This window comes from Pundamilia nyererei, unplaced genomic scaffold (assembly GCF_000239375.1).
Source record: "Pundamilia nyererei isolate P.nyererei 1_Seehausen unplaced genomic scaffold, PunNye1.0 scaffold00150, whole genome shotgun sequence".
Classification (NCBI taxonomy): Eukaryota; Metazoa; Chordata; class Actinopteri; order Cichliformes; family Cichlidae; genus Pundamilia; species Pundamilia nyererei.
The window spans coordinates 599,060-620,920 of NW_005187551.1; the positions used below are offsets into that span (position 1 = coordinate 599,060).

General features: G+C 39.5%; 1 protein-coding gene across 1 annotated transcript in view; it reads right to left on the bottom strand.

The window, feature by feature from the left end:
- Positions 1-21,591, bottom strand: part of col11a1a (collagen, type XI, alpha 1a) — a 70,257-nt gene extending 48,666 nt beyond the window's left edge. Inside the window, 11 exon segments of the mRNA XM_013913773.1 lie at positions 962-1,024; positions 1,173-1,214; positions 1,535-1,600; positions 2,766-3,050; positions 4,425-4,577; positions 5,575-5,700; positions 7,068-7,190; positions 13,635-13,797; positions 16,014-16,227; positions 16,565-16,729; positions 21,214-21,591. Coding sequence (XP_013769227.1) covers positions 962-1,024; positions 1,173-1,214; positions 1,535-1,600; positions 2,766-3,050; positions 4,425-4,577; positions 5,575-5,700; positions 7,068-7,190; positions 13,635-13,797; positions 16,014-16,227; positions 16,565-16,729; positions 21,214-21,328 — 1,515 coding nt within the window. The 5' untranslated portion in view covers positions 21,329-21,591.
- Between the last annotated feature and the right edge of the window lie 270 nt (positions 21,592-21,861).

Consider the following 21,861-nt stretch of genomic DNA (forward strand, 5'->3'; position numbering starts at 1 on the left):
TGTTTAGGTGTATAGATGGCAACAAGAAGATGTCAACTTTACAATATATATAGACTAGTTTGATGTTGGACACACAAAACTACTGAATCTCTACTCAGGTGATTTATTACTTTTTTTGCTCCTTTTTAGTTTAAGTTTTAATCTTATATTGTGCTATTTCTATTCATATCATTAACATAAATGCTTAATTGCACAGATACTAGGAGTGTCCATCGGTGAGCAACACAACCATCTGCAATCCAAAACTAACAACCTTTTTTCCATCTTTTCTTTTTAGCCGTATTTGTGCACATGTGTGAGCGTGCAGCAGAACTGTGAAACAGTTGGTTTTAAGACTTTTATAACAATACTTTACATCTCAGGTAGAGTCTCACTCACCTTGGCTATTGCTGCTTATGCTAATGATGAGCAGCAAGGAAGTGAAAATAACAGCTCAAGACTATTTCTGTCTACTGACAATAATCTATTAATACACTTTCAAGTGCACTATTGTAGAAATGAATGACTGTCAGAGTTTGAATGTGCTAAAACTTGCTTTTAACCATTCTTACAACAAGAAGTTTAATTTTAGTGAACTGTGTGTAGCACAAGTAATGCCCCCAAGATCACTAGTGTTTGATATTCATATTAACTTTTAATGGTAAGCTACACACAGTTCATTCAGTATTATTCTCAATGCAGTTTTCAATGCAATTAGTGTGCTATAAAATTTCTATTCCTCACACAGCCTTCCTTTCACATATAAAACACTGACACAGATCGTTATTCTTCAACGCGTAAATGAAGTCCACCAATAAATGAACCTATAACAAAATAATTTCACTAATTCGGAGCGTCTATTAAGCTGTCCAGACATTCATTTTCTGAAAGAGTATAACCGGAAAGAACATTGTTGAATTCAGAATTCAGAGTAAATCCACATAAAAAACTATGAGCTTGGAGACATAAATGATAAACCTACCCTGTCCCCAGGATCTCCAGAGGTGCCTGGGGGTCCTTGTAGGCCTGCTGGTCCTGGAAGACCCTGAATAAGCAAAACAAAGTTAGCAGACCAACGGAGTGTCAACTCAGGAAATTCTGACAAGAGTTGATAATTTCGCATAATTAGGAAATTAATTATGCGAAATTAATTTCCTAATTAATTTCTTTTTTCCCCAAAAAAATATACTCACTGCTGGGCCGGGGGGTCCTGGTGGTCCTTCAATTAGCATGCCCTTAAAATACAAGCAAAGTGTTTATCACCACAAATAGTGGGATATGCAAAAGCAGTATCATAGTTCCAGATTAGATAATAATAGGAAAAAATTGTGTTCTGGAGATGTTTAGATAGCACTGCAATGGGATCTTTAAAGAAGTATATAAATAAAACTGTGGTTTGGGTTTGTCACTATTTCGTTTGGGTTTAATATGATTTAAAGTTCTAATAAAAGTGAGACTGCTCGCTCTGAGAATAAAATTTTTCTAAAAATATGTGTACCAGGAAAGTGATAATAAGTCATAATATTTGGACAATTATCGACTTTTTGGAGCTTACAGGTTCAATCACAGCCGGCTCGCCCTTCTCTCCCTTCTGGCCAAAGCCTGCTACGGAACCAGCGACCTGCAGTTAAGCAAGAAAAGTGGAGGCAGTTTTATAAATGTAAAGCTAAACCATGGAGCAGTTATACTCCACAGGTACAAATAGCACTAGACTAAGTAAATCATGGATAATACAAAGCGAGACATTAACAAACACTAACAAAGAAGAAGGGTAATCCTCATGAGCGACAACGGACCTCTGCATGCTTGAAATGGAGTCGTGCTGTCATTGCAACGTCACTGAGCAGTGTGGTTAATAAATGATCACCCAATATAACATACCAGCGGTTATCTATGTAAATTTAGTATATTTTATTTCCCATTATTTTTCCAACATTGCAATTTAGCAAATACACATGAGTAGCTGAACATAACAAATGTATAATATGAGTAAGTTCTTCCTTATGGAGGTGGAGAAGGTGTGGTGAGATTAGAAGGTGCAAGTCTGGGTGAGCTGTGTGTGAGATGGGTAGTAAAAGGCATATAAGGCCTCATCTTAACATTCTACAGTATCAATACCCAAAGGCGCACAGACACATAATGCACTTAATGGAGTCTGGTTGTGTACATTTAGCACAAAGTTGGGGCCAAATTTTCCAACATAGACACAAAATGAGGAGTTATGTTAATTTATATGGTCTTTATACTGACTAAATAACATACTGTGACAAACTGTTGATTAGTAAAGTCTGCATGTTCTTTACAACTGTGTGGGTGCACTATGCAGACAGCTGCCTACGATTTATAGGCTAATTGCAGTCCACAGTGAGACGAGCAGAGGGAGGGATCACAGCCAGCTGCTGAAAGATGAGGTGGGTAGGGAGGTGCAATAGGCCTTGTTTGGTATCAGTGGGTGTAGGCTGGGTCAGCATACACTGATTAAAAGATGTGTATGGAATAAGTGTCTGTGCTATGTTAAATAGAAATCCACCTTAATAACAAAAACTATAGCGAAATAGATGCATGCATAGTCCCTATGACCACTGAATCACCAGACACACACTGTTGAAACAGCAGCAGATCACCTGATTCCACACTTAACGTGTCAATGACGCATTTCCCATGCCAAGCAACAAACAAAGAAGACGTGCACTGAAGGACTAAGTGAAACCACGACACACAGAGTCTCTAATGCATGCTGTTCATGCGCACACCCGTCAGTCACCAGGTCCGGGTGTGATACTTACAGTACTCTCCGAAACATCGGTTTCAGCAGCGACCCCAGGCCCCACCTCATCATCGTAGGTCGCCTCAGGTTTAGGAAGGGCTGTGCCATACTCATCATACGCCCCATAATCATACAACCTGCTGTCAACCTCGCCCAAGTCATACTGGTTTAGGTCATACTCCTTAAAGTCATATGCGTCCGCACCAGTATCCAAGGTGTCCTGTGCTTCTGCAACAACGGTGGGCTCTGGAGCAACGTGAGTGGCCTCGGTGACATATGCACCGACAACATCCTCCTCCACAGCCTTTCATGTGTTAACCAAGCCAAGGGGGTGGGGATAATAGTGAGCAACCAAGGAAATGACAATGTTAGTTAAGCGACTGAGGTAAAATAATCCATTTTAAGATGTTATTAAAGAAAATTCCAAGTTCATTCAACAGGAAATGCAGAAAAGAAAAGAAATGGTAACACTTCACTTATTTTGAATACCATATTGTCAATCTTAGATTATCTTTAATGTGAGAAAAACAACTACACTCTTTTCACTCTTCAATATATCACTCCATTACAGCCAAGTACTGTGATATATGTATTTCAATAAATTGACTTGTTATACCAGAAAAAAAGGAATAAATAAAGTGTTACCATGATAACAAAACATAATCATTATCAGTTTGGCAATCATAGATATAAAGAAAGGCTTGATGTTATCCGAGCCTGCTTTTCTCTCTCATCGTATGGCCGTTCTGTAAATGGCATACTGATGCAAAAAGCAAAGAAAGGCTCAAACAGATGTCACTAAAGACATCAGCAACTTGCAAAAACATCAAATTATTTGAAGTGAAGTAACTGAAACGCAAATAAAATCAAAATTAGCAAATCAATTTCTATTAAAATGTTTTAGCCACAGCGATTTTCACCACAACCACGATTACCTGGCACAATAGTGCTTTTCAAACACAGTGGTGATCGCTGTGGATTTAGTTCTAGAGCAAGACAAAGTGGATGCAATTACACTTGCTGTGGACATTTAGGCAAATTAAGCATTAAAATAATCACATCAACTTTGTCAAAAACTGCAGTATACAATGCACAGTCATAGCTGGCTGTGAGAGTTAAGCCTTTTGATCATAGTTCTTTTCAAGGTAATAAGAACAAATAGTGACCAACACAAGGCTCATGTTGTGATGGACAACAGGAAATTTTATTTTTTGTTTAGCAGATAATCTCTGCTAAATAATTTACAATCAGTATTTTTGGATGACACAGCTTCTGCCATATAAACACACACACATATGTATATATATATATATATACACACACACACACACATATGTATATATACGAGCTAACCAAGCTAACCCGTTGACGCCGTGCAGCCCCACGAACGGGACAATCCTCGCCAATGGAGATTTGCCGCGTTAATGCGGTTACAGCGTAATTTTTATGAGATCAACACTGACAGCACTAATATATATGTATATATATGTTTGTGTGTGTGTATTTTTGTTTTTAAGCATTTAAAATTATCCTCTGTCCATCAATTCAAAGGTCAAAAGACAGAGATTCACTGACTTGAATCTCCATGTCTTTGTCATATCATACCAGGCACTTCCTTCGGTAAAATCCTGGTTCATACTCCCCAAAATAACTAACACAGAAGTGAGTTGAAAATTACCTCATAGGGTCCACTCGTGGCAAAGGGGGACTGAGTGTGAGTACCATCTACAGTTCCGTAGTCAATGTCTGTATTGTAATCTCCTTCTAAATTGTTTATCTGAGTCATGTTGAAAAAAGCAAAGAAGAATAAAGGTTAGCATAAAAGCTCAGACTAGAGGTTATTTGCTGAGGTCTTCTCAAGCTGACTGAAGTCGCTGCTACCTCTACACTGAGAAGGTTAGCGAGGCTGAAATCTGCCATCACAGATTTTCCCTTCTGAATTCAGGGTGGGAAGATCTTGATGGGATGTTCTCTAATCTCGAAATGAATTTTTACCCTAATATCGCCTCGGTGTTGCTCCGGTGCTGTAGCCTGGTAGCCAGGCATCTGATGTTTCTTCTTAGTGGAATACTTTTTAGCTTTTAAGGGCTTGGGCTTAGTTTTACTGGGGGGCTTTCTGGTCATCTTCTTTTTCGAGGACAGACTACGTTTCTTTCTCTGGAAGAGGTGACGGTGATAAATAATACCAAACATGGAACATCCGAAAATGGAAATGATTTGAAGCCACACTCCTTGATTGATGTACAGTATTTTTTCAATACAATTGTGTTTCCAGAAGCAGCTGAATACACAGTACTTGGTCTGCACGTATCACTTTACATATTGTTCATGCAGATCAACTAAAAAGGGCTGCAACTGGAGCCCTGATCATGTTAATACTACTGCGTGACAGTTGGGTAGAACAGGGTGCTGTACAACAATCAAGGACTGAGCTGTTCATGTGACACACAGGAACGATTTTAGGACACAGTCAGGCACAAGCGCACAAAAAACAAGTAAATAAATGCATAGATATGAAATCCACAGAAGAGTACAGAGTTGCTGATATTCCACAGTGTATACAGTACTTTCAAAGATATGCTGGAAATTCACTTAAAGCAGATGGCATTCCAAGAGAAGGCTGTAGACAGACAAGACAGGACTAGCACACTGTGTATGTTTGCATCCACATTCAAATTTACACCTGCAGTACTGCACACTAAGGGCATGATCTCAATATTTTCATGTCGCAGGGCAAGTCGACCTTTTTAGCTTTGACATGAATGTAAACATAACAGTGGGACACGGAGACAATACACGAAAGAACCAAAATCTAAATGAGACAGCGCAAAAACATCTTGTCCTTCGCTTTTTCCATTTACCTGCGGCTCAAAATCATCATAGGTTGGACTGGTTTCTGTCGTTCCCTCTGAATACTCATCAAACACAGAGTAATCTAAATCATCAGTAGTGTACTGGAGAGGATGACAGAGGAGGAAGAGAGGTTTTCATGTTAGCAATAGCAAGACACATCTTCTTTCAACAAGAAAATGACACACATAATTTAAATCAGCTTCATCATCCGATGTGTTTAAACAGCAATCAGTTAGAAAATATGCTTGAGGTAAGGTGTTGACAGTTCAACTACATTAAGAATTATCTGAACTGCTACAAGACACACAATGTAATGCAATGTTATATTCCATTATAGTGTATGCATGAAAATTATATGTATATTTTATAGCTAATATTTTTTTATGATGGTCTCTTCAAATAACAAATAAAAAATAAATTAAATAGTAGTCTTATTTTAGGAAACTAATACTGAATCTAGCAATACAGGTTTGACCTACAAGCAAACAGGTGGGGATGGTGTCAAATCTCATAAAACAGAGAAAAACAACAGAGACTAAATTACAAGCAGCATTTCAGGGACATCGTAATAGAAATTTCTCACAGAAGTCATGTAAATTATACACGACAGGACTTCTAAGATCAGCTGGAATACCTGGTCTGATTAAAAAAAATAAAAGTGGAACTATTATATAGCAGTTCCTTATTAAGGAGTGATGGTGACTTTTGAACTTTAATTTGCAGTCTCAACATGATGCCTTCATGGTTAAATGATTAAAATATTAAGGCAGGTAGAATTTCTTTTAGCAGTTACTAATTGATCAAAAACAGGTAGATCACACTTATATTGGCCCTTAAGGTACAAATACACCTTCCAGGACATCGCTGTGGCCAGATGTACAGCAGCTTCTGACATGACTGTGTATTTACCAATGAATAATCAATAGTGCAATTTATGGCATCTTTCTGAGTATGTGAAAAAATAAAGGGCAGGTTTTGGACAGCTCCAGATAACCGAGAATTCATGGATGTGTTGGATAAATATATCTGTATTGTACTGAACACAAATGGAAAATCAGCCAATCAGTACTCTTTTACTCCTTATTTGTATAGTCTGCAACAAAAATACAACATTGCAGTAGTAGTAGAAGTTTTAGTCATGATTATTAAATCCTAACAGCTTTGCATGTCTGTCGGTATGTCAGCATGCATCACTCTAGTGCAAATGATGAACTGATTCTCCAGGATCATAAACCTTTAGGTTTGTGAAACAGTGAAAGATCAAGTCAAAGCATTGCACTTTACCCTGGGGAGTATTTCCCAATATCGAATTTATTTTAATACATTAAAATATAAAAAGAAGGGTAATTAAGGCTTTAAAACATCTAAGCCCCTCCTCTGTCACAGTTTAGTTTATATTCCTATTTTTATGTTAGCTACTATGGTTGATTTGTGGAATCTCCACCACCCTCCCTGGTGGTTGACTGACCTCTTCTGCCTCCTGTGCCTGCAAAGAATCGCTGAGGGCAGTGTCACAGTCTGGGCTGTAATGTTCACAGTAGTCGTATGCTGCTTTGGGATCCTCTACAATCAGAAGCTGCTGGATGTCCCCCTGCAGAAAACAGAAAAACAGAAAAAATAAGCAAATTTCTACCACACATGAATTCCTTTGCCAGCTTTAAAAATATACAGTCAACATCTGAAATCCTTATTTCGTTGCATGTTAATTTGCATGAATATTACTAGTACTGACAACTCCCTAAAGGATTATGAAACCTGATCACTACCTCCCTGACAAGGCAATGCTGTACCCAGGCCTACTGGCATGAGGGTCATGCCTCATCTTGCTCACAGACTCACACAACATCCACACACACTGTGTAAAGTGGAATAAATGAAAATCTTAAATTATAGACACTTATAGAGTCTGGCAGAGTAGAGTCTTGTATGATTAAACAGCTTGAAGCACAGACCACAGAATCCACACCGACAAGGCGCAGGGAGGAAACCGAGTTCAGACACTGGGAAATTATTGTTATCAGCACTGGATTTTACCTCAGGAAAAATAAATAAACGAGTATCATCAAGACACAAGAAACACCTGGTGTAGTCGTGTGTTTTACTCTAAATATAAAAGACTTTATACTCAGTACAACAACTGTAGTGAACGAAAGATAAGAAAATGAAATGCAAAAAATCCTGGCAATGCAGTATTTCTGTTTTTATCCCACATATGCCTTATCACATGTGCACAGGGAATATACATTGAGAAAAATAAAATTTAAGTGTCATTTGTGGTTTTGATCATTTAATTCTAACTTCATATCCTGCCACAGCACACAGCTTTTTTACACCACTTCAAAAACATATTTGCCAAAAATGTTGGGTACGTAAAAAGCAAACACAAGAATCTTTGTTTCCCCTCGAATCCTTGTTCACAAGTCAGCCAGCTATCTGACTCAAACTCAGTATTTTCTGATTTGCCTAGCAAACCCACAAGACGACATGTTTACCCATAAAGTCGATTGTAGTGAGTGTCGAAAGGCAATTGTGTTACAGCTCAGCTGACCACTAAATAAAGACAACCAATTAAGCAAAATTTGTATTGCACACAGTTTTAAGTTCCTAAAACACAAACAAAGGTAGATTTCAAACATGATTTATGAATGTTTACTGTGTGACCGGATACCGCAACGCTTGACATCACTCCAGCACTGCCAAGCCCTTGGTCTTATAGCCAACTCAAACAGTTTTTTTCTTTGGCGTCTAGAACTGCTTGAAGTCAGTCTCTGCAGACTGACTTTGTGCATCTACACGCTACACCACCACTGAACCAATGGCTGGGTGAAGGGTGTTGGATCTGAGGCAGCTCACAGGTACAATCCCAACATATCTGTGTCAGCAGAGGCACTATAGGTCGAAGAGCAGAACAGAGTATTGGAAGTCAGACAGAAGAGGAATCAAGCAAGCTGAAACTTGGCAGGAGAATGTGTTTGTGTGTCTGTGTGCACGTTTGTGTGTGCATGCATGAACTCTCCTTTTGTTAAAAAAACAGATCTATGGATCCTTGACATGTACCTCAGAATAAACATCAATGTGTTAGGGCTTGCTCCGTGTATAACGATCCATCCGCATCGTGTTTGACTGCATCACTTTGGCAGTCCAGAGAATCCTGCCTATGTTTCTGAATGTAGGAATGCATTTGTAAAAATTAAACCTCATACTGTCAGTTTAAAGTTAAACACACTGCAACTGCACACAAAAGTCTATCTGATGTACCATAGAAAGCATCTTCTCTGTCTCTGGTTCTTCTAGCTACTGCAGTTGCTCCATTCCTTGGACTGCCAAACATCTGATCTTATCTGTCATGCCTAATTCAAACTTTCTGTTTTATTAGGCTAGTCACAACATTTCTGCTCATGCCAAGTCATTACACTACATATATTACATTTTAGTAGCCACACTCTTGGATCGCACAGTGGGACAATTAAATAGCTGTACCCACAGTGTCTGAAAGATACCACACAACTAAGCTTTTAGTAACCACTCAGTACCAAGGTCCGGTCTCTTCCCTCTAAGGACACAAATGGAGACAAACAATAGCAGCAAAATGCCAGACACAGAGCCCAAACACACATTTATAAAGCTTAAGGGTGATGTCTTTTTGTTTAGTTTGATTTAACATACCTGTCTGTGTATACATTTACAAATAAAAAATTAACTTGTGTTATCATTTGAAGACATTTGCCATATTGTTCATTAAATCAAAATTTTACTTGTATAATGATCATTGAACAGCTATAAATCAAGCCTGGAAAGAGATTTGTGTGTGCCTCAGTCCAAGTGTTTTGGGGGAGGGGACTCAATAAAAAAAGGTAAGATCAAGCTTTCTCCTGAATCAAGCTGACATGTATTACCTCACATGTGTCACCATAAGACCAACAGTGAATGCTTGAACCCTGCTTTGAGTCAGCTGTAATTAGTCCACGTCTGAGAGCCACCCTTCTGCACACAAATAGGTTGTGGAGACATGGTGTTCTCACTCAAAACCAGCTCAGCACAATTAGTAAACTTCTGACTGCGTGTCATGACCAACATATTCAACAATAGTTATAATTAGAAAAAAAATGATCAAAGATGGGCATTCACAATCAAGAACACCAGTAAAGTTTTAATAGATAAAAACATTTTAAATTAAATTTAAGATTTTATTCTTGGAGACTGCTGGGATGATAAATGTTGAAGCAAATCTATATGAATCATCTCATCATCAATATACCTGCCAAGTTCTTCTTTCATCTCTCAGGTATAAACCGAAATCCCACAGACAGCTTTTTCCTTTAACGGTTCATTAAAATGTCTTTCCAGTAAATAATAAGACTGCTGCAGACCTGCATTACAAACAAGAGCCAAACCACAAAACCAAGACAAGGTAAGAGAGAAACTAATATTAAATCTGGAAAGTAACACCATGAGGGCTCCAGAGACAGACGGGGATTTAGAGAGAGCAGCTGGGATGGTAAAAGATGTTTTGTACTGGGAAACACCTGGGAAGAGTTACACCACAGTTCTAAGCCTGTCTTCTAATGTGGACTGCTGAGAAAAAAAGGGGTGAAAAAAAGCCAAAGCAACTTGGAGTAAAGCCAGAACTCCAAAATATGCCCCTCCTGGCTACAGAATACCTCTGTGCAGCATGGAAGCAAGCCCATGAGGTTATACATTAATGACTGCACTGTTAGAGGTCAATAAGAAAAGAGAGGGCATGAATAAGAGCAGTGGGATCAACAGCTGATACTTGTCAGTCCTTGTAGAAATCAGTTTGCTACTCTATACCTGCTTTATCCACCTTGTGAAGCATCCCATGCTACCAAAATAGTAAAGTTATGTAATGCCTTTGAAAAAACTCCACTTTCACAAAGGGCTTTGGCAAAGAAGTTAAAGCAAAATACAAGACTAAGAAACGGAGATGCACTGATCAACCAGCCAGGGACCACAATCAACTGATTTCCAAATTGTTCAAGCCGGTCTGTTTCAGGCATGCGCAACATCCACACGTGTGCACGCTCACAGCACTCACAGCCACATGCTAACATGTCGTTAGCATGGAAGCTCTTCACTGTGTGTGCAGACACAAAGTTTGCCAAGGTAAACCGCATCTGTTGTCACAAAAACAAATACCATAACAAATGTAATCAGACACTTAAATCACCCTCACCCACACATCCAATGGATCTGTTAAAGAATCTAACAAGGGAAAAGTAACTAAAATTAAAGCTATGCTAATTTTAGTTAATCAGGATAAGCAGGGTCAAAGCAGTTACGAAGAACATTATTATAATTTTCAAATAAATGTACCAGTTATTACATTATTATCTGAAACATGTCTTTGTTTATTTCACGAATCGTTGTTAACATGTACTAGTTAAGTCAAGGAGTCGCTAATAAAAAGTTATGTTTGTTTTTTTTGGAAAAACTGCATGTCTTATACTTTATGTAGCACAAAGTGACAGAAATAAACCTGGAAAATAATCATATTTGTGATCTGCAAAGGGCAAATTCTGACATATATCTTTTTTTACATTCTACCTCATCCTAACCACAAGGCATCTTGGGATATAAATAAACATGGAAGAGGTCCACGCATAGTAAAATTGTTGGAATCGAGAGGTATATTGAAATAACATCTATTTTTTGAACCATTAGCATGCAGCAATGTCACCTTTTTCTGTGACAGTTAGCTATTTGTTTTTTTCTCTCAGTTAAAGTCCTACTTCAAGTTCTAAATACAGAGGCAAGTTATCACTGGCCAAATTTATCATCAGCATGTGTCCTTTGACATACTGTAGCCAAAGGCAACATACCTTTAAGTCTAACCACAGTCAGCTGTAATTAGACAGCCTCATACAACAATTACAACAATATGTGATTTATAATCCTAGTAAACACTAGAAAGGTAAGTATGCGCAAGTAAGAAAAAGAACTCAAAAGGCAAAGTGATATATCTGTGCATTTATACATATATATATATATATGTGTGTGTATATGTGTGAGTGTTTTCACCAGGCATGAATAGACAGTCTCGTTTAGCACAGTAGGGAGGCCTGAACCTAGGGAGGATACAGTGGGAGGAGGGGGTGGTGAGCATGGGTGAGTATGCAGGGAGGGGAGGAGATGAGGAACTAAGAAGGCCTGAAGGCTCAATGAAAGACTCCCATTCATCTAAGCCAGATCCCTTTGCCATGGTGGTCGCCTCAAACCTGAGGCAGGTACTGCATGAATAGACATTTATGAAAACTGCAGGTGAAGTTGGGAAAATAAATTCCAAAATTTGAGTAAAGAAACACATAACAGCAATGTGTGCTATCTAACCCTATAAATCGAACACTACTCATTTAACAGAGAAGTAAAACTTTTGGACAAACTGGCAATTTTGTATTTCTTACATTTCAAAACATTTTTTAAATTTTCTTATACATAGTTATATTTTTACCAGGTCAAATCTCATAAAACTCGAGCAATGACCAATTTTACAAAAAAAAAAAAAAAAGATCAAAACATCAGGGGGAGGTCTGACATCATCTCTCATTATAAAAAAATTGGCATGAATGTAAAAGGTCGAGGTATTTCCTTCCCCTCTACTGTACATCCCAGCATGCAATGGGCACTGAGGATATCTGAAGAGCGCAAGGACAGAGAACAGACAGGAGACCTGTTCCAAAAACTACACAGAGAAGATCCTGTTAGGTGACTTATGGCTCATATTTTCAGCCCTTCCACTGCCAGCCTCTGACTAGACACACTGTTTGATACAAACATGGGCCTCAGTGCCCCCCCCCCCATAAATCTAATCAAAACTGACAGGATATGTGAAAGCAAATCTGCTTATAAACGTTTAAAAAATAGTACAACAAATAGGAATAAGTCGGCCCTCATAGATCATAAACTACAATCTGGTTTTGTCAGCTGATAAACATTTTTTAGATGTTTTTAGAAAGATTATTCACTTGAGATGAACAATCCTTTTTTAAGGGGCTCTCACAAAAATAATCAGGATATACAACATAAAAAGCAAAATAATGCTTGATAAACGTAAACAGGATAAACAAACATGTTCTCATAACATGAGGTGGTGTGACTGTTTGTGCTGTCTATGTCTTTGTGTCTGATTTGAGCTTTTAAAGGTCTTTAATGTTGGATTTCTATCTTAGACACTGATGTCTTTGTTTTATCTTTTCTCATCTTTGTGGAATATATTAAAATACATAAGTGAATCATCCACATGCTTTAATATACACCTGCAATGGTTACTTTTTTAAATAAAAGTAAAAGTAGGCAGTAAATCTAGTCTGTACCACTTAGGCAAACCTCAGTCCAAAATAGTTCTCATGCAGCCACCCGGTGACCTTTATGTTTCACCATAAATATCATGACAATTCAGCCTCTGTTTGTCATTATTTACATCTGCCTGACCCACTGCCACCATCAACCTCTGGATGACCTGCGCCTCAAAGCAGAACAAACATCACACTGAACGAACAAATGGTAACAAACCCGAACTCCCAGACAGTTACTCATACAGTCTGGGAGTTTGAAGCAGAACAAAGCAGATTTGTATTCGATTTATATTCAATATCCCTTAGTTATGGAAAATTCTTCTGTGGGAAGATCAAATAAAACAGCAAATGTTAAAGTTGCCACAAAGTAGCTTTACTGAAAATGAGAAGCGACAAAGCTCAAACGGTCTCAGATATCTCATATCTGATATGCATGTTGTCAGGATCACAAGGATCTGTGTCAGCGGGATTTAAACTATAACCTACTAAACAATGCACTTTCAAAACTGGGTAGACAGTAAATACTCTTTCAAATTAAACAAGGGAAAAATGCATTTAATACACAGAGTAATGGATTAAACTTCTACTTTTTCAGTCACAGATGGCAGATGTTTGGTTCCTAAACAATGTGCCAAAATACAAAGCAAATGTGTCAAAATGCAGATTAGAAAACTCAATCACAAACACTGTACATATGCAATCCACCACGTTAACAACCTTACCTGGAAACCCTCCTGATCCAGTATCCTGGTGCCGAACACAGTAATGCCATTGGTGCTGACGGAGGCATGGTCACTCCTGGGGAGGTTTTTGGTGACCTTGTTCTTACAGTCTACAATGATAGTGGCCACTTTGTTCTCCACACTGATGGCTACACGATGCCACCTAATCAAGGACACACACAAGGAGAAAAGCAATAAATGAAAAAAAGAAAACATCTATAAAGTTCAATAAGTTAACTGCTTGTTATTTAATCATTTTTGAAATGTTGTTGCATGTTGTTGCTGTGGGAATTCTAACATAATAAAAAGGCCTTGACACAGCAGATAGCTGCTAAAAAATATTATTATAGGTGTCAAGTACAAATTAGGATATCTAATTTAATTTAATTTAATCATAATCTAAAACAACATCAGCACTTTAACAGTATGTAGTCCACTTTGACTGCTTCACAACACAACTCAAGGAGAAAGAAATTCACAATACTCATTACAATACATGCTCCAGTGTTTATGGTATATTTTGATCGACAACCGCCATCGATGCAATGGGTTAACTGGGGTCACACGTGAGTCTGACACCTTCCTTGCCTCTGCACCATTTGCGCTGCACTTGAGGGCTATTGCATACCAGGCAGCACTGGACCACATTCTTGCCCCCACACTTTGGCCCTGTTTAACACGGGATTACACTCATTAAACTCCAAACTTAATCCTCCTTCTGGGTTACTTAGCATGACAGACGTTGTGAACATTGTGGAAAGTGTGTGTCAAGATCCAGGAAGGCTTGCCTTGCCAGAGCAGGAGACAGACAGTCAAAACATTGTTCACAGGTGGAAGATGAGACCTGACAACATCTTAACTTAAGATAGCAATCAAAGACCTTTTTTTTTTAATCACAGATATAACTGTTTCTGATAATTCATTTATCTGCGTGGTTAATTGTGTTACCAAAAGTGAAAATGTGTCTTTGAATATCAGCTAAGTCATACAGACACATTCCAGGGCAGGAAATGGAGCTTGGAGAAAAATAAATGTGCAACACTCTCTGGGATAAGCACTACGGCACAAAGGACTATTTGTCACCTTATGTGGCAGAAAAGCAATCGTTGACTACAGTCAGTTTTCTCAGACTTTAAGTGCATATTGATCGGAGGGGTAAGATTATATTTGAAATAGCATATTATTATATAAATCATATTTAAAAAGTGTAATTATGGCAAAACTAAGTTGCATCATATCTTATCCATTTTTCTAAATAAAAGAATGCTCCTTTTTACCTCATTAATAGCAGATCATTGTACCTCCCTATTCAGCCTGAGTGTCTGCTTGCTAGTAGCAGTGAATCCATCCATGCATGCAGCTATAGCCACTGAAGTTTTAAACAAGACCTTGAGCTGGAAAGTCCTCCACCAAAAACAGTGCACTGTCTAACAAAGCAAGTAGCACATAATGGGCAAAACCGCCTACAAGACTAGCACAGAGTATCTTTCATTTGCTGAAAAATGCTCACGAAGCAGCATTATTGCTGACTTTTCAAGGATTTGTCAAGCTTATTTCTATTATGATAACAGCATATATACTATAACTCATCTTAAGCCAATTTAGAGCACAAAAATATTGTGACCGGGTTCGGACTTCCTTCTAAAGTTCAGCATGTTCAGCAAGTGCAAAATCCTTTAATAACACTGGAAGAAACCGTAAAGCACAGCATCCTTTCTGATTATTTATCCCCAGCCTGTCCCTGCACATGGACTCTTGACAGTGACCTAAAAACTCCCACTGAGCATTTTGTGATTTTTGAACATGGGAGAAGATAATCAGGTTTATGCTAAATGTTAAGAGGCCTGTATTTCTGGTACTGCCCCTTGCCTCGATCTCTTAAATTGCAGAGGCAGTGAGTTCATAGATGAGGTCAGGTTGTCCATAGCAGTCCTGCTGTGCCCCAATAATCCAGTGCCTGTCTCTGACCTGTCTCTATGCCCACAGACCCCTGATGAGATGGCTAATCCGGTGATGAGCACCTGCAGCGCAACAAGGGGAAGATCTGGGTTGTTTTCTCACTTTTATTAAAAAGAACAAGTCAGTGGGAATCAGAAAATATTTAGCTTTACATGGTCATTAAACTATTTTTAGGCTGATTAAAATAGCATTCAATGCATTATAGGAACGCATAGTCCAGCAAAACTGGCACCAATAAATAAATGCTGGATCACTTTGTTCAAAACTATTCAGTGCTGCAAAATGCCAAAGCCCTGGCATGTTTCCTTTGCCCCATGTTGCATTTTAACACCCTTCACTCTCCACACCCATTCCCTCTGAGGTCCTGTGCATGTGTTCGAATACGTGACTACGTGAGTGAATGTTCGAGATCTGACGTACTTTCCGTCAGCAAGGTTAAGACCATCAAACAGGGGGTATTCCTCTGGGACTGGCTTGCCATTATGATCCTCATACAGGAAGATAGGTGAGCGTCCAACCTCCACGCCCAGCTGCTGGACTCCTTGCTCGTTGTAAATGGACAGCAAGAAGGACTGGATGCCAGATTTGGGACGCACTGTGGCTAGGATGGCGAAATCCTCAGGAAAAACACCACCTGCATGGTCAAAATAGAAAAGTTAATGTGACTGAGATGATCTAATAAATAAAATAGAATTTCGCCCAGCATCACTTTTCTTTTCAAAAGTAATAAATAACTACCAATAAATATTTTTAGTACGTTCTCAGTAAATACTCATTTTATCACAGTGAATTACTATAATAATAACACTATAATGATGCGACATTACTCGCTTTTAATTTTGGTAAAATATTAAGGCGCATGGAAATCTACACATATCTGCATGGTATGTTTTTCTCATGCTCACCTAATGTCGTGATAAAAGCAGTCACTAGCAGTTTGCACATAGCAGTCTAAGGTTAAAGGTACTTACCAGGGAATAGCTGTGTGGTGGGGGCACTGATCTGGACCTCCTTGGCAACTCTGTAAGCTGTATCTGGCGTCGATGCTCTTCGGTTTGCGCAAAATCCTGTTGTTTTTGTCACTCCCTTGGGGTAATTTTCAAATGCTAATACTTTTAGGACATCCACTGGCTCTGCTGTTTAAAAGGCAAAGAAAACATCAGGTTATTGCAGCGATTTCTGTGGGCAACATGAAGGTGCGCTTCCTTTTCATAACCACCTCATGAACGATTCAGGTTGGAAACATAAAACGCAGTCCATCAAGATAGTATGCTAAAGTGAAGGTGCATTCTCAACAAAGTCCAAAGATATTAAGGGAACAATGATGAGTGTTGGGGCTTTTAACATTTTTTTTATATAAATAAACATGTCATTGTGCTTGTAAATAAATGCAGGGCACTAACAGGACTTCTACCTAATGTTAAATTAAATTTTTATAAATTGTGGCTTTTTATCGAAAATATGTGTGTTATGCTGGTTAAATGTGGAGTTCAGTTTCTTACAATAAATAGTTAAATGAGGAAATGTGGCCTTGCCCAGGCTCTACAATCTCATCTGACAGGAAATGTCTAAGCCAAGCATACCAATGAACAATGCACCAACAGAATTCGAGCTCTATAACACCTGGATAGGTTTACCTTGATAAGACTCTTCAATCTGATGTGCTTTACATAAAGGAGCCTATGTGGGTGCAAATGGACTCCCATGGGAAAGCATTGTAATTATGCCTTCTATTCAGACCACTGTCTCATCATAAAACATTAGGTTGGGAAAACATCAACTGCAACATATACCATATGTATATATACCAACATTGGCCATATAGGCCATTAGCAGCTGGAAGATTTTTTTTCCTGCCCAAGGTCTGATAAAAATGTGAAATATTTGATGGATAAATTCAGCAAGCGTTATTTATAGACAAATGAGTTTAACTCCTGAATATGCTCAAATGACAGTTGCTCAGTTTACTCCATGAAGCAGACAGCGGTATCTGAATAAATCAGGCAATACAACTGCAGCCTGTTGGATGTAATAACACTAATGTGTTTTTCTGGAGCGGAAGCATGCAAAGGTGCCTGAAAGCATCAGTAAGCCTCTTCTGATCGCTCTCAAGCCGCTGTTATGGTTGGCATGTTGAGGTCAAATAACTCTTGTATTTCTCTAACTTCTTGACACAAGAGGATGCTAAAAAAAAGTCACTGATGTCGATCTCAACACTTTCTGGTTAACATTCCAGCAATGGCAAGGAAAAGCAAAGAAAGAGCACGTTTCATTCATTCGGAGAAGCATGTGCTCTGGGAACAAGCTCCTGTCTTAACATCCACAACTGAATACTGAATGTGCCACTAGCAGCTCTCATACAGAAGGCTTGTATAAGATCATTAGATAGTCACAACAGGTCAAAATGCTAGCAGAGAGCTGATCTCCTTAAACTTGGTGCACTTTGAACTTTGAAATCTGAAGAAGTCACAAGGCCGTTCACAAACACCAACCGCTAATAGATCCCTCTAAGAAAAATCTGTGTTGGCTGATTAACTCACTCGCATTTCAACAAAACGCTCAAAGGAAGATAAGGCAAAGTATCTAAAAACATCTTAAATAAATGCGAAGTTGAGAGCAGTATCAGCCGTGACTGTGGGAATACCCTCACTAAGGACAACATGGTCATTTTTGTAGCTTGTGAGGATGAAGCAACTACTTATTTTGGAGCGTGAACTGAGGAGCTTATTGTGAGTTCCCGCAGAGTTGCTTTCAGTTCAGACTCCAGGACTCATATGTTCCAGATGTGCCAATTTGGCCAGGCTACGACCCTCACACAGTGGTGCTGTGAAAACGTCAATACTGGCCAATCCATCAAGGTGGCCAAATGAGTGTGCAGAGATTTTAAAAGAGTGCATCTGATGAGCTGGTGTGTTTGCCCTCAAGGCTAAGTAAATAGGCCACATAGCTGTGAGAAGAATGGACCTTCCTTAGTGTGGAGGAGGAACCAGTACCTGAGCTGCTAAATACTCTGTTGTTTCATCACTCCTTGCGTGGATGATAATGCAAACTATAGAGAAAGAGGAGAATGGGAGGAGCAATATAAAGCTTTGTTGCCATAAGACATCAAAATGGACAGATTTAATTTATTTGTCATGTTCACAAGTGTACATCATTGTAAACTGCATGTTCCAAAAGATATCATCATTCACATCTGAGGCCAAATACTCTCAACTCTAACTAAACTGTACATAACACTCCTATAAGAAATCCCACACTCACTTTCTCATTTTCAGCATTTTTGTCTTTTAAGGTAAAGAAATGTAAAATTGGCTGGTAAATAGAAGAGGACCTTTTCACCTGCAGCTCCCTGAGACTCTAATAACATCTTCAGAGTGTCTCTCTCCCTCTCTCTCTCTTTCTATATATATAGCCCCTCTCCCCCACTCTCCCTCTCTGCTTCCTTTAACTTCCACCACGCTGCCGGCTAAAACAAGACGGCTTTATGCTGCTGTCATACCAAAGAAACTTCACTGAGACCAACCCAGTTTTCAAAGCATTTCCCCCCACTCCTCTTACTTCACTTTACTTTTCCTCACACTATCTCTTTTTACTGTATGCCTCCATATGGAAATATGGGTTTGTTTGCCCCATTGTGTTTAAATCTCTAAATGAACTGACAATAACAATAAATGTGTGACAGCTTCAGCAGACAAAGGTCCAGCAAGGAGCTGATTAGCTCTTGTTCACAGTTGGGCATTTTAAGGAGAAGACTCTGGAAATGCTAGCTTTGTCTGCTGGAATGCACATCTGAGCCTGCGCCCCAGGGGCTGAGAAAACGTGTCTGTACACTGCTAGATGGAGAGGGCACCCTGCAGGAACAGCTCCTACTGCCATAAAGAGCGGCGAAGAAATTAGGACCGTAGAGCACAGAGTCTGCAGGAGGATATTTAAATTGTATAAAAATGTCTCTAGTTGTTTAGTTATTAAACGGTACATTTTCAATTTAGACCATAAATTCAGTAATTTTCATCAAATTTAACAGGTTCTGTAGTACTTTAACACAACAAATGATACCAAAATGCTGTGTGAAGTAGATAAATGCACAACAACGTAATCATGAACCCCTGCATTTGCACAACATCAAGTGAAACAATTAAACTGCATTTATTTCTTGTTTTGCAGAACACGCTTTCAGTCTACCACTGAAAACCCACTAGACAAACTGCAGGTATTGGATAAATATCACTATGAAGTTCATGTTTATCTCCAACAGCCTTTTTTTAAACAAGGAGTCCTTACAGAGTTGTCGGCCAAGATGTGAGACCCTTGTAATCCTGAACCATGTCACTTGTGGCTGTAATGGTAGGCTAGGCCCATACCCAGGTCTGCTCTTTGAAGGCTCTGAAATCATAGGGAAGCTCAAGAAGGACCATCATCAAATAACTGCTCAATACTTAGAGAGGAAGCATTCCCACCACGGACACAACACAGCCTTGTCCTGCAGCTGACCAAACCTTTAAGTGCAAAGTTGGTGGGTGGCAAGGGGGAGGGGGGATGCACAGGCCAGTTTTTGGGCTTTGGTGTGGACCAGGGCAGTGTGGAGATAGGGTGAACCTGCATGACCACTTTTAGCACCCACACCGACAGATGATTTGCACTCTGCTCTGACAGGTCGGAGATCCACTGAGACCTTTCATAAAAGCGGATTTCATGAAACGATTGCTGCTGTTCCCCAAACCACAACTTTCACGTCAAAATGTTTGTGCCCAAGAACCTTCAATTAAATATCTTTCCACACGTTCACACGTTAGAATTTCACCCACTGTATAATATGAGACTGGCAATCAGATCACGGCCAAAGTTAAACACCAATCCACTGTTGAATATATCTTCAGCCAGGCATGAAGTAAAGAACTGCATTCTGATATGAGTGGTGCAGTTAAACAGTTGTAAGAAACAAGTGAACAAAGTCCAGGGTCCGACAAATGTCCAGTGCCATCTGGCTGGAAAAGCCCACCCTGCTAACCGTGTTCCAATCCACCTAGGGGACCACAGTTCAAACAAAGAGGTTTCTTTTTGCCCAAGTGAATCTTACAAAAAAGAGAGAGAAAAAGCACCATGCTCTGTTTCCTGATCTTTATAAGTGCATACCAGCGGCTTAGGATGAATTTAATTAGGCCATGTGTTTCATATTTGCCGCAGACGCTTTTCATTCATGCGCAAAAGTAGCACGAGGTAAAATTTGCTTTAATTAACGGGATTTTGATCAACAAATACACGCATTTCAATCGATTCCTCACGAGCACTACCTGCGTCGCCTGTCTCAAAGTATTTAACGGTTCTCCTCACAGTGGCAGTAACAGGGCACACCTTTGCGGTGCCTTTGGTTCGGCTTTCATCGGCTTGTAAATATGGGGCAATCTCACCTTATTGTGACTCGTTTGTTTGTGAAACGGGAAAACACGTCTAATTGCGATGCAAGCATAACGCTGCCTTCTCCAGGTAAGTATGTTACACCCCCACCCCCCAATCTCCATCATCAGTTACCTAGGTTTGCCATCCAGTCGGCGTTCCGTACACCGTCCCCTTTTCGGCAATACAAAGTTTATTAGAGGCGTTTGGGACCTAGTAATCTTACCTGCTCTGACATTAGCAGCCTGTAGAACCAAGGTTATAGTGATGAATCCGGTTACAGTGGAATCCATAAGCCACCTTTTCGTTTTCCACCTTGTGGACCACCTTTGCATCTCCATGGTCGCGCGCCCACAAGTGTATAAAACTTCTGGGCGACTTAAGTGATTTTTACTGACGTCCCTTCCACAATCCCAAGTAATGATAGATACTGTCCTACAAAAAAGCCATATGTGACGAATTTAAGCCTCTTCTCTCAGCCACAACGAGGCCCTGATCCTCCTGTACCGTGCCCAGCCTTCACAGTGAAGGTAGTCGGGCTTTATCCAAAACGCAAAGAGTGCAATCGGTACACTTGGTGCGTCCACGGACAGGAGGGCTGGGCGAGCTCCACAAACCAGAGCAAGGATTACAGGGAAATGACAAGTGAACCAGCCCCCGATTAGCAAATCACGGGGCTGGAAATTCTCCTTCGGGTCCACCCATTGGCTTTGTTGTGCGCCCCCCGAAGTCTCTTCAGAGCGCTTTTCATGAAAGAAAACTCTGACACAGCTCATAATGACCTGGGAAAACTGTGCACGCAGGATGTTCGGTAACATTGATAATATCTACAATTCACCAGAGACTACATCATTTGTTATCCACAATGTTTTCT